Source organism: Mesoplodon mirus, assembly GCF_964341445.2.
Source record: "Mesoplodon mirus genome assembly, chromosome: 6".
Lineage (NCBI taxonomy): Eukaryota > Metazoa > Chordata > Mammalia > Artiodactyla > Ziphiidae > Mesoplodon > Mesoplodon mirus.
This window is the reverse complement of record NC_138982.1, coordinates 12087469-12100804: the sequence shown is the minus strand read 5'-3', so window position 1 is coordinate 12100804 and position 13336 is coordinate 12087469. Positions and strand designations below refer to the sequence as shown.

The following is a 13336-nucleotide window of genomic DNA, read 5'->3' as shown; positions in this document are numbered from 1 at the left end:
ATTCCGCAGTATTTACAAGCCATTACTGGAGAGAGTCTAAGGCTCTCCTGGCACAGACAGAGAAGGAAGAAGTGTTCAATGGACAATAAAAACTTTCTGTTTATAGAGTAAACTAAAAACAGGGCCTTCCTTTTACAGGGTTTAAACTTGCCCCTGAGTTAACGGGGGCGGGGGGGGGGCGGGATGTGTCTACATGTCCATCGTTCATTGTCGGGCGAGGTCCCATTCAACCAGGATTGCTGTGGATTTGACGTCGCTTCTGCTCTGGGGGTAGCATCTAAGTGTAGAGAAGAGCAGATTCGCATCCTTAGAGGCTACCGGGAAGCTCAGGGCGCTGGGGAAGCCGAGAGGAGGGAGCGGGGAGCGCCGCCCGTCGGCCAGACTCCCAGCGTCTCCTCCCCCTGTCTCAGGCCCACTCCCAAACTTAACTGCACGCTTCCGGGTTCCAGCCAGAAGCCCTGCGTGAGCCTCCACACGTAGCGGCAGACGGCTCCTTAAATAGGTCGGTGTTAAGCAAACAATCCCAGACGTGGGGCTGGGACAGGCGCGCCGGCAGGCGAGCGCAGGCAACCGCACGGTGCACGCAGCAGCGCGGCGGGTCAGCCGGCGGCCAATAGCCGGGGCGCGACCCGCCCCGTCACCTCCCCCTCGGGGAGCCTATAAGTTGCCCGCGGCGCCGCGGGCGCCCGCCGCTCTGCGCCTTCCAGACCACCTGATTCCCGCCCCTCTCCACGCCGCTTGACCTGCCGGCCGCGGGTACCCTGCGCCCACTCGGCGCGGCCGCCTCCGCCCGCCTTCGTCGGCCCGGGGCGGATCAGGGGTCCCCACTCTCGCGAGAAGTGGGCCGCTGCAGGGCGTCAGGGGCTCCGGAGCCCCCGTCCCCGACGGGCCGAAGATGGGGCGGTGCGCGGTGCAGCCGCGGCTGCTGCTGCTGCTGCTGGCGCTCGTCCTCCAGCCCTGGGACCCCTGCTTGGGTGCAGACTCGGGGAAGTCCTCCAGCATCCCCACAGGTGAGCACTCCCGCGGGCCGCCCTGTCCCGCGAGGCTCGGTCGGATGAGCAGTTCATTCATCCACCGGTCCTTCGCGTGGTGTCGGCCGGGTGAGTTGGTGGAGGGGGGCGCCCGTCCCTCCCAGGTCCACAGAGGTGATTTGGTGGGAGCCTGTTCTTCCGCAGGACCACCGAGGTGAGTGGCGGTGGGCTGTCCATCCTCCCCAGGACCGCCCAGGTCTTCCCCAGAACTGCGCTCGGTCTGTGCTGATCCCCGGGGGAGTGTGGGAGCATCCGCCCTCGTGGGCTCTCGGAGTTCTCCGTAACCCGAGAGCGCACGAAGTTTTCTTCAGCACAAGTTGGGGTTTCCTATTGGTCTTGCAGGTCGGTGGGCACCAACACCTTTCTTGCAACTTTGCTTTCTCTTCCTTTGCTGGAGTTGTCATGATTTATCCGTTTTGGACGAAGCAGTACTCCCTTTGTGACCTAAACACTGGGCTAGTGTACTTTCTGATTGATGGTGACACATTCCTTCCAGCGCCCCAGGAAGCAGCTGGTAACACCTACCTCCTGCCAGAAACAACGCTCAAAACCTTGGTTGTTTTCCGTAAGGCTGCTTGGCTACCCAATACCTCCAGGAGGTAGCTTTCCTCTTTGGGGATTATGAAGGGGAAGCTGTCCACAGCTTTTCCGCTTAGCCACCCTTTTCGTAAGCCTGGTGCCCTTCCTTGTTTTCAGAAGCTGGAACTGCAGCAAATAGTCAAGTTCATGTAAAATAAAACTTTTTACATTTAACAAGATTAAAGGGAGCCTCACCGCATGTTTGTCAAACATACTTTGCTGCCATTTGCTGCACATGAGATATCCTTGGAGTGTTCCACTTTTGTGCTCTAACTCTGTGCTCTCTTCTGAAATTAGATCTTGCATTTAAATGTCCTTCTGCTGTACCACTTTTGTTTAAAAATTAAAATCATTCTGTCATTTTTTTGGGGGGGAGTAAATAGGGCACTTTTCTGCTTGAACTTTACTTAAGCACAAGGACGGAAATTTCTATTTTAGGTTTACATTCAGAAGTTGACATTTGGTGTAGAACCCAGTCAATCCATGTAAGCAATACTTTTGTTTTCATCTGTAAGTGTTTCAGAAAACTTCAGTGGACTAAGTTGCCCATCTTTCTACATTCCTGCCAAACAGTACTTGCTTTGTTAGTTTGAGAAACTTCAGCATTTGGATAGATTTTTGTCAGTTACAGGATACTTTTCTTTCTCTCAGATATATGTGATGGCTTCAAAATGAGTTTCTCAACCCTTTGTGGTTTCTTTAAATTTGAACTGATTTTTTTTTTCATTATTTTAAAATTATCTTTTACTGTAACCGCTAGAAAATAGACAAGGAAATGCCTTCAGCAAACCTGGAAAAGGAGACATTAAAAAAAAATTCCCAGAAAAATGACTTTCTTTGTTGAAACACCCAAGGAAACTTACTGGGAAATAAAATAACCTCTAAGGACTTTGCCACTTTTAGAGGGACCTCTTCAGCCTTTGTATATTTTATTTCACTTCATTATCAACACCCCTTACTTTTTATAGAAGACATCTCTTTGTGGCTGCTTTTAGGTTTACATTCAAAATTATCTTTCTTTCCTAATCTGACTTTTAAGTTTCATGGAGCAGGACAGTAAAGTTTTAATGGATTGTAACATCAGAGAAGGGAATTTCAGATATGAACGCTTTTCTCAGAAAATGACCATAAAACCCACTGCTGACAACTGAGGACTGATTTTGGTGGGTGGGCGTGGGGAATTCGGATATCATCTAAATGCAGAAAAATATTGATTTGTCATAGATGGAGCCAGCTAGTAGCCAGTTTGATTATGAACTGTGTATAGGTAGATGTGATAAGCTTATAAATATAGATGGTACAGTGCTTCATAACATGGGGAGAATCATGGATTATGTTCCATTTTCTCTCTAAACTATTACAACTGAAAATTGCTGAATTGGAAACCTTTCTTATCTATGTAAATATCAAGCAAACTTTAGAACTCTAAGTTGTCTAGCTTGCTTAATAGGAGGTCTTTAAGAAGAGTGCTTATCATCTCTAACCCGCTATTTTTGTCACCATGTCCCAGCTAAACATGAAGAAATAGATTACACCAGGGTTTTGTGGCTGTATTTTCATTTTGAGCTAGATAATTATTTATTGTGGGAGACTATCCAGTGCATTTTATGTTTAGCAGCATCCTTGGCCTCTACCCACTAGAGGTCAGGAGCACCCTCCTCCAGGAGTGAAAATGAAATATGTCTCAAAATGAAAAATGGCCATATGTCTCCTGAGGGACAAAATTGCCCAGGCTTGGAAATCACTGGATTAGACAAATCTATGTGTATTTGAGGCAATGTGGCGTTATAGTGTACTGGAATGATAATGGCTACTCTTTTTTGGAAACGAATATTTATAGTGATTTTTCCATTTTTCCACTGTAGTAGGGAATGTGTTGTTTGAATCACATTACATTAATCAAGTTTTGGAATATAGTTTTTCTTAGCTTTGATGCTGTGCATTAACCAGAGTTGAGAACACTGCTTTTTGTTCTCTTTACTGAGAGTTCTACAGTGTACTGCATTCATTCCTTTTCGGTTGCCACTTTCTTCTCAGCATGGAAAGACTCTAAATAAGAATTTGGTTAGAAACAATCATTTTCTCCTAGAATCATTTATAGGAATTTTGCCTTAAACTTTTATCTCCATGGGAGCTTTCAAGGCAAAACCCACCTAACAAGCGTCAACAAATCAAGTTCATACCCTGATTTATGTTTCCTACACTTTTTTCCTTCTCAATGAGAGAAGGTGTATTCCTGCCAAGAATTTGTAACTAGGTCTCCAGACCTAGATCAACATTCGGTGTTTTCTAAGGTACCTTGCCTATTCCATGATCTAAATTGGGCAGAAACCAAGTTTTGCACAAAAATGGAGGAAATGGTTTCAGACGTTTCTGTCAAGACCAGTATTTTTCAACCATGTTCATTTATAAACTCTTTAATTTACCCTGGCACACTCAAGGAGGAAAGGAAAGGTCTGTCCCTATCTGCTGATGCAAACTGACAATTTACGGGGTGGAGAGGAAAAAACCAAGGTCCTGGAAAAACCTCGAGAAGAAGAGAGGGAGGCTTGTCCTTTGTGTACTTTCTGTGTCCTGGGCTCCAGCCACACAGAACGACCAGTCTCTGCCTTTTGTTCATGTAAAAATAGACATACAAAACAATTCTAGAGAATGTGAGGACCAGAAATGAAAATTAAATTGAAATACCCTTTTCTACCCATCACATTGACTAAAGCATTTAAAAAATAAACTCTGATCATACCAACTGTTATGAGGGTGAGAAGTCTCAGGAAGCACAACACCTTTGGAGAATAATTTAGTAATGTCTGGTGAAATTGAGAATCCACGTATCCTGCCATCCTAGATACACATGTACAGGTCTCTCAAATTTCTACTTCTGTCTGTTCTCCTTGAAATTATATTCTTTGTTTATATCTAGCTCCTAAGAAATCCTTCTCCATCCTTTTGTTTGGCTCTCTTTCTAACTTCTTAATGCAGTTGGTTTATACGATCATATCTGCTCTGTATGATAGATGTTCATGTTTAATAAATTATAAATTTTTTGGAGTAAAGGACTGAGTCTTATTCATTTTTGCGCGCCTCACAGTACCTTCCCTGTTCTTTTAACACAAAGAAGATTCTCAGTTTATGTTTGTTGAGTTTCTGGCCACTCGGAGAATTATGAAAAGTGGCATGCAGTCGATGAGATTGCTAGCTGCTCCTTTTCCTAGGGTTTTAACTAAGTTCACTGAGTTTCCTTTATCTACCCGGGGACCCATGCACTACCATGATCAAGGAACTTACCCATGAAACATCAGGCAAGGCTTTGTTTCTGAACAAGTTGTTGGCAACTTTTTTTTTTTTTTCCTTGGCTGTGTTGGGTCTTCGTTTTTGCATGTGGACTTTCTCTTGTCGTGGTGAGTGGGGGTTACTGTTCGCTGCAGTGCACGGGCTTCTCATTGCAGTGGCTTCTCTTGTTGCAGAGCACGGGCTCCAGGCGCGTGGGCTTTAATAGTTGCAGCGTGTGGGCTCTGCAGTTGTGGCTCGCGGGCTCTAGAGCGCAGGCTCAGTAGTTGTGGTGCATGGCCTTAGTTGCTCCACGGCATGTGGGATCTTCCTGGACTAGGGATTGAACCTGCGTCCCCTGCATTGGCAGGCATATTCTCAACCACTGTGCCACCAGGTAAGTCCAGTTGTTGGCAGTTCTTCTCCAGAAGTTATATTTTCTGCTCTACCTAGCTTTCTCAATATAAAATCATACCTTCAGAAATACTTTCACGTGGTTGGATACCGTGATCCTTTTTTTATAGATGATGAAATGGACATTTAGATGGTTTGTTACCTGAAGATCAGATAGCTGAAAGCAACACAAGAGGGACTTGTGCCCTTTCTTCAGGCCATGCTCTGTGTCTTCCCTGACCCCTTTATTCTTCTGGACTTTCGGTACCGATGGGAAAGAAATAGAGACTGGGCATCAGAGATCTAAAGAAGCAAAAGGGCTGCTTTGCTAAAGAGCACTAATTTTGTAGGTTTATATAAATGGAGGGGAAAGGGATAGGCAGGGGCTGAAGGAAAGCTGGGCCCCTGGCCAGGGATGACAAACTACAGCCCATGGGCTAAATCCGGCAGACTATAAACAGCTACCTGTTTTTGTACAGCCAGTGAGCTAATGATGAGTTTTACATTTTTAAATGACTGAAAACTATACATATAAATATAAATATAAATATAAATATAAATATATATATATATGTCTCGTGACATATGAAAGTTATATGAAATCCAATATTCAGGGTCTGTAAAGTTTTATTGGCTCACAACCACATTCGTTCGTTAACATATCATTTGTGGCTGCTTTGGTGCTACAAGGCAGAGTCGATTAGTTGTCACAGAGGCTATATGTCCTGCAAAGTCTAAATTTATTTGCTCTCTGGCCCTGTACAGAAACCCTTTGCCGCCTTTGGCCTTAGGAGGTGATATTCCCTCTTAAGGCATGTCTCCTGCAGATCTGCTGCTCTCTCGGAAGGAGCCACATTCTGGACAGTAGCAGCTGGCTCTGGGCACTTGAGAGAGCTGTTTTTCATTTTAGCCTTTGCCAGTGATTCCTGTGGCATTTTGAATTCAAACATAGAGCTTCTCTGTTACATCTTTTTAAACCTGGTGCTTGATGCTAACTAGACATGTACTTTGGTGTAAATAGTGTGCTTAGGATAAAAAATGGATTTATATATACTACCAAATGTAAACTAGATAGCTAGTGGGAAGCAGCCGCATAGCACAAGGAGATCAGCTCTGTGCTTTGTGACCACCTAGAGGGGTGGGATAGGGAGGGTGGGAGAGAGGGAGACACAAGAGGGAAGAGATATGGGGATATATGTATATGTACAATGGATTCACTTTGTTATAAAGCAGAAACTAACACACCATTGTAAAGCAATTATACTCCAATAAAGATGTTAAAAAAAAAAAAGCATAAAACACCTGGTGGCAGATTGGAAAGGAGATGCATATTTCTTTTTCAGAGCTTGTGTGTGTTCTAGAAATTTGGTCTAGAAACTTGACTGAATTTGTGGCTTGATTCCTGGGAGGAAATGATTAGCACATTTATCAATGACTATTTTTATTCTTCTTCAACCGTTGCTGTAAAACTTAGGCTAAACTGAGAAATTGGTGCTTTTAAAATGACAGATATTTTTCTTTTACATTTTACCCCTTTGCATTTGCTGCGATATGTTTGCCTCACTTAACTTAAATAACAACTAATTTTCAGAACTATTGAGATTTTAATTAGCCAAGAAATAGTTATCCAGAGTAGTAGAATTATAAACAGTGCATTATGATTTGTTGTCCTTAGGCTACTTACTATCTTTTTAAAATTGAAGTACACTTGATTTGCTACTTACTATATTATGGCCTATTATGTTGCAACCTTTGTTTGGTAATGGTGCTACTGAATTTATCACTACGTTATTAACTGTGTCACAAGAATGCTCTGTCAAAAAATACTGTTTATAATTAAAAAATATGGAAACTTTAAATACGTTTTAATGTTTCCCATTCAGGATAACTTTATTTAAAACAAAATTTAAAGGGTGAAGATATGTTATTTTTATACCCAGAGGAAAGATTTCCATTACATATTTTCTTTTGTGTGTTAAAAGAGGCACATCAACTTCTGTTAATGATTTCGATTTAGTTTTTAAATATAAATCTCTTTATTAAAAAAATAAATTAATTCAGGTTAGTGCATTTACATACTTAGTTACTAGATTGATTCATAAGTGTTTTTCAGGCCTTGATTGTATTAGTAGCATACTGTAGCCGTTATGGGAAAATAACAGTCATTTTTTATTCCAATTGAAATGTGGGTATATCTCCCCCCTTAAATTTATTTCTTAAAAAAAGATGTGATTATATGAGAAAATGCTTAATTTGCTAGTGTGGACATATACTTTGTTTACTGTTTATATTCTGCTATAAAAAATTTGGTTTAAAATTTAGTTTGTATAGGGTTGGAATTGCATTTTGTCTAGTTAGGGAGAAAACTTTGAAAAGTAAGTAGACTATCTTTGCTTTATAATGAAAATCTTCATTAGAAATGGAAAAAAACACTTTAATTTCATACAATTGAAAGAACATGCTTATTGCTATTAATATATTCTGTGAAACTTTTAATACAAAAAGAGTTTTTGAGGACATACAGCTAAAATGAGGGGGCTAAATGGTCAGGGAAACTGCTTCTGAAAAACATGGTTGAGTTTCCAAAATGGGCTATAGGGTTATAACTAAATCTCATTTGTTATATTGATTTTAACATTGCTTTTATTATTTTGGATGTATAAGACATCCTGGTGTTATTACATTAACTGATCATCTGCTCATTTACTTTAGGGTTACATACTAAAATTTCTAAAAGGAATTCTATTTGTTTTTCTAGTTACTGCTAATCTGTTTCAACATTTCTTCCAAAGAGAAAGAGAGAGGGGATTTTCCTCTGATTAAAATGCTGTGGTTCTGTTCTTCTAATGCTGTGGACGTCATATGGTAAAGATTCTTACGGCAGGAAGGAACTTGCAAGCACATGTAATTTTTATTGCTCTCATCACCAGCCCTAGTCCGACCCAGACATTCAGAGGTACTGAGGAGACACTGAATATGCATCGTGCCACACAGCTTCACTGTCTGCAGGCACAGCAGCAAGTGGAAGAAGGACGTGAGGTCCTGGCAGTCTTGAGTTCCTGATTCTGGGACACTGTCCAGCAAAAGCCCCAGAAACTCGGCATCTCAGTTCCAGTGACCGCAGAGCCCCAACACAGAGCCAGTGTCCCGTCAGCAAGGCTCTTTCATTGACTAGTCTGTTTTACTGCTTTGAAGCTACAACTTTTATTGGGCCTTAGGGTGCTAATTACTTTTATGTGCTACATACCTGGCTAGGAAGGGAGCCAGTTACTTTTAGATTTTTAAAATTCATTCTCAAAACTGGTTCTTTAAATATGTGATCCTTTTCTTCCTGGGTCTAGCAGTATACTAAACACGAGAAGCTGTTTTAGCATGCCAAAAAACAACAACAAAAAAAACAACAATAAAAAGCAAATGTAGAATTAAATTTTTTTTTTTTTGGAAGAAACTGGCTAACAGTTTGTAGGCAGATTAAAATGAACTCCCTAATTCAGTCGCCTAGGGAAGTCTTACAGAGCCATCATGCAAAGGGCAAACTGGCTCTCTGATGGGATTTTCCAGTCATGCCCAAGCCAGCTCTGAGGCCCCTGGTCTTCCGAGGGCCCCTTGCTGTCCTGCGCTAACCTTGCAGACCTCTCTCCTGGCCTCCAGCTGGCACCACAACTGTGACCAGAGTGCCTTGGTCATCCAGAGCCTCTGAAATTCCTGTCAGCCACGTCTAGAGAAGGACAATTCTCCTTTTCTTCTTAGTTTAGTTTATACAGGGGTGGAATTTTTTAAACAGTGACTTTACTGGGTAACCAAGGGCAAAACAAAACAAAACCCCAAACTGGAAAATCTCCCAAGCAAAGCAATGAACAGACTTACAAATTAGAGACTCAGAGTTCTTACTCTACTGTGACTTTACTTAAGGACCTGCCTACCTGCACATCCTCGGGGATTCATAGGTTCTGTGTCCGTGCTCAGCTTTTCTTTCTCCTCTCTTCTGTCCTACTTCTCCTCACCAGCTTCTTTTACACAGAGAGCTCTTTCTTCTCCAGCATTGGAGTCCGTGAAGTTCATAGGTAGATAAGTGTTACTAGATTGTGAAATAATAAAAAAAATGCTTATTTTGGTCTCAACTGCCGCCCCCCTTTGCCCCATTCCTGCTAATATTTGGCCTTTGAGCCTTGTTTCTGACACAGAGCTCCTAAAACCCTTGTAATTTCCTGAGTGATAGGCGTGTCTGACACAGAGCTCCTCTATCCCTTGGAATTTCCTAGGTGATAGGAGCATCTTTTGTTCTAATGAGACAACTCTTGGTGGGCTCTTAGATGGAGTCTGGTCACTAGAAAGACCAAGCCGTGATTAGAAACTTGGAGCTTTCAGCCCTACCCCCTATATTCCACGGAGGGAGAGGGTTTTGAAACTAAGTTAATAATCGACCATGCCTATGTGATGAAGCCTCTACAGAGATCCCTAAAGTTCAGGTTTTGGAGAGCTTCTGAATCTTGGAATGCATCTACAAGCCAGGAAGGTAGTATACCCCAACTCCAGAGGGGACAGAAACTCCTGCCCTGGGGACCCTTCTAGACCTTGACCTATGTACCTCTTCATCTTGCTGTTCATTTGTATCCTTTAAAATATTTTTGTAATAAATTGGCAATAGTAAGTCAGCTGTTTTCCTTGGTTCTTTGAGCCACTCTAGAAAATTATTGAACCTGAGAAGGGGGGGGGGGTCTTGGAAATTTCTGATTTGTAGCCAAGTCACACAGAAGTTGTGGGTAACCTGGGGACCCACTACTTGCGATGGGCATCTGAAGTGGGGGCAGCCTTATGGGACTGAGCCCTTAACCTGTCGGCTCTGTGGTAATTCTGGTTCAATTGAACTGAATTGCAGGACACCCAGCTGATGTGGGAGAAAGGGTCTGTGTGGGAAAAAACCCACACATGGGTGTCAGAAGTATCGTGTGTGTATATAGTAGAGGAGAACACCATAGTGTTTTCTCTAGACATCGGTGGACGAGATACCTTTATAGTTTCGTAGGGACCTATCAGCCTAACCCTAGTCATTTATTTTCTTCAGTGGGTAAGTTTTTAATGCATTTTTGCTCACAGCTCTTTTGCTCACAGTGCTTTTTTCTTGGTTTTGAGTAGTAATTTACATTGGCTTATATGAATCTACACTCTTCAATAAATCTACACTTACTTAAATAACTTTAAAAATCCTCCCAGAATACACTTTTTCTAGAGGTAATTAGCAGTATTGTAACTTCTTAGATACAAATGGATGCTAAGAACAATTCCTACTGTGTAATATTCTGAAGTGTCACAATTAATATTTCAAAATTTAATTCTATGAGTATTTATTGAATGGCTAGTCTGTGTTCCAAGTTGCCTTATGTGGAGGAAAAAGAGAAAAAACATGACAGACCAAAAATGTGTTAGGCTCAGTTCCTGTTCCACATTGAAATTCTAAGATTCTTACATAGAAAATAATGCATATATAAAACTGAACAAATCAAAAGAGCATTTATGATGGCCTGTGGGGAAGACAATAGACATCTGGGCATCGGGAAACCTACATCTAAGTTCTAACCCTTCCACTCACTAACCTTGAGTCAATTATCTTGCCTCTTCCAACTTCTTTGTAATTTATGATCTCTCTAGCTCTGTTATTTGATGTTTCTTGAATTCTAAATGTCAGGATGTGTAGTGGAGACAAAGTGCTGCAGGAATCAGAAACGAGGTCTCAAGGAAATTTACTATCGATGTTTTTGTTAGGCCAAAGAAAGCATAGATACAAAGTTGTTTTGTATTTTAATAGTCTAGTTATTCTATCAGGAGCTGGACTTAGGCTTTGATTTTTTTTTTCCTAATAAACTTTTGATTTAGAGGTAGGAAAATAGGGCCAAGAATAATTAAATTTACATTTAAAAATATTTCAAGTGTTTTAATGTGAGAGGAGAAAACAATCTGGTGTTTATATGAAGCTATTTTCCATCTCCTGAGAGGAATCATATACTCTTCAGTACATTTAAATATTGTAAGCTGTTTTTAAAAATAACTGTATATTCCTCTGTTTCCACCCTGACTGTTTAAGTCCTGTTGGTTAACAAAAATGATGCTGATAACTCTTTCGAAGTTAAAGAATTTTTTTAATGAAATGTGCTGTTTAAAAATTGGAAGCCCTCGGGCTTCCCTGGTGGTGCAGTGGTTGAGAGTCCGCCTGCCGATGCAGGGGACACGGGTTCGTGCCCCGGTCCGGGAAGATCCCACATGCCGCGGAGCGGCTGGGCCCGTGAGCGATGGCCGCTGAGCCTGTGCGTTTGGAGCCTGTGCTCCGCAACGGGAGAGGCCACAACAGTGAGAGGCCCGTGTACCACAAAAAAAAAAAAAAAAAAAAAAAAAAAAAAATTGGAAGCCCTCCTCCAGATTGTTCTGAAACACTTATCAAATCACCTAGATCTACTTTTTAGAGTCATTAAATATTTTAAAAATATGATTGCATTTAGTAAACTAGAGACATGGTAAATAAAAAGAAAATCAACTTCTGGGAGAAAAGTTTTTGTGTGCATTGTGTGTGTGTATGCATAGTGTTTGCTACCCACAGAGATAACTGTTAAGCCTTGAGAATGGAGTAGAAATTTGGAGTGCCTTTTTTTTTTTTTTTTTTTTTTTTTTTTTTTGCGGTACGCGGGCCTCTCACTGTTGTGGCCTCTCCCGTTGCGGAGCACAGGCTCCGGATGCGCAGGCCCAGCGGCCATGGCTCACGGGCCCAGCCGCTCCGCGGCATATGGGATCCTCCCAGACCGGGGCACGAACCCGTATCCCCTGCATCGGCAGGCGGACTCTCAACCACTGCGCCACCAGGGAGGCCCTGGAGTGCCTTTTGATCTGGACTTTTCTTGGATATATTTTTCGTTCATTGTCACAGTGCCATTTATTCTGCATGTGTTTGCACCCCTGGAGTGAAACATATCTAGTAAATGGTATAGTCTTAGACCCAGGCCTTGGAAGAGGTGGTGGTGCTTTTCTCTTCGGGCTATTTTTCCTGCTGCTGCAGATCGATTTTATGTAAATTGAAGGAAGCGGTTCAAAGAAAACAATTGGATGGGAAAGAGGGTGGCTTAATTTTGAAAACATACAGTTGTTAACTTTTTCAACTATAAGATTACCAAGAAATCACAGAACCATTTAGTCTGGGTGTTGTTTTTGGAGATTAACTGTGATTTATTGAATAAGCAAGTAAACATTAGCAGATGTTTCTCCTGTAGCGTCGGTAAGGTTGAAGAAAAATCTGTTTCATTAAAATGATTACTTTTGTATTACTCTAAAATAGTTGATACATTTATGTCCCTCAAGTGTAAGCATGGGTTTTTTTCGTAGCGTATATAATCCTAAACAGTCAAGCTCCTCCTCTCTATAGCAAGTCGCTGAATGGCTCTGTAACACAAGTGACGGCAGTATCACGGGTTGCAGTTCCAGCGGGTTACAGTGTATGGCTGAGTGGGATGTTTTTAGGTTGAGGTAAGAGATAAACGAAGAGGCGTATTTTAAATCGTACACGTAAACTTAAGACATGTCCACACTTGACAGCTCTATCTCCTTTTCTAAAACTGGATTTAAATTCTTCGTTGATGTAAGGTATGACTTTTTCTTACTAAGTGTCAGAATAGTCCACATTTGAATGAGTTGAAAGCATATCTGAACTGTAGAAGATTCTTTTGAAAAACGAGTCTTACGCAGTGTGAAGAGGTGACGGGAGGTAGAGGTGAAGTGGGGGAGAGGAGCTGAAATTGCTTGCAAGCCTGTTAGAAAATTATACATTATGTGATTCGAATGGGTTCAGGCGATTAATTCAGAAATACCTGAAAGTGCCGCTGCCTCCAATGCTGGCAGAGGGGAAGCTTGCTTACGTAAAACTGGACACTCCCTGAGCAGAAATTTGGTTTGAATAGTTTCATATGAGGAATTTATTTCCCTGGTTTGTGCTAACTGATACTGTAGCATTTTGTTTTAACCATAATACACCGTCCATCCCAGCCATTCTCGCCGTGCAGTGACTCCCAGGCTGCAGACCCGGG

At 42.0% G+C, this 13336-nt stretch overlaps 1 protein-coding gene across 3 annotated transcripts in view; it reads left to right on the top strand.

Annotated features, from left to right (window-relative positions):
• Positions 1-538: 538 nt before the first annotated feature.
• Positions 539-13336, top strand: part of PLOD2 (procollagen-lysine,2-oxoglutarate 5-dioxygenase 2) — a 107728-nt gene continuing 94930 nt past the window's right edge. For 2 of the 3 annotated variants that reach the window (XM_082624196.1, XM_082624195.1), the window contains exon 1: positions 540-1010. In XM_082624196.1, coding sequence (XP_082480322.1) covers positions 896-1010 — 115 coding nt within the window. In that variant the 5' untranslated portion in view covers positions 540-895. Of the gene's footprint in view, positions 1011-13336 lie in introns of all 3 variants that reach the window. The other variant, XM_082624197.1, reaches the window with a different exon arrangement.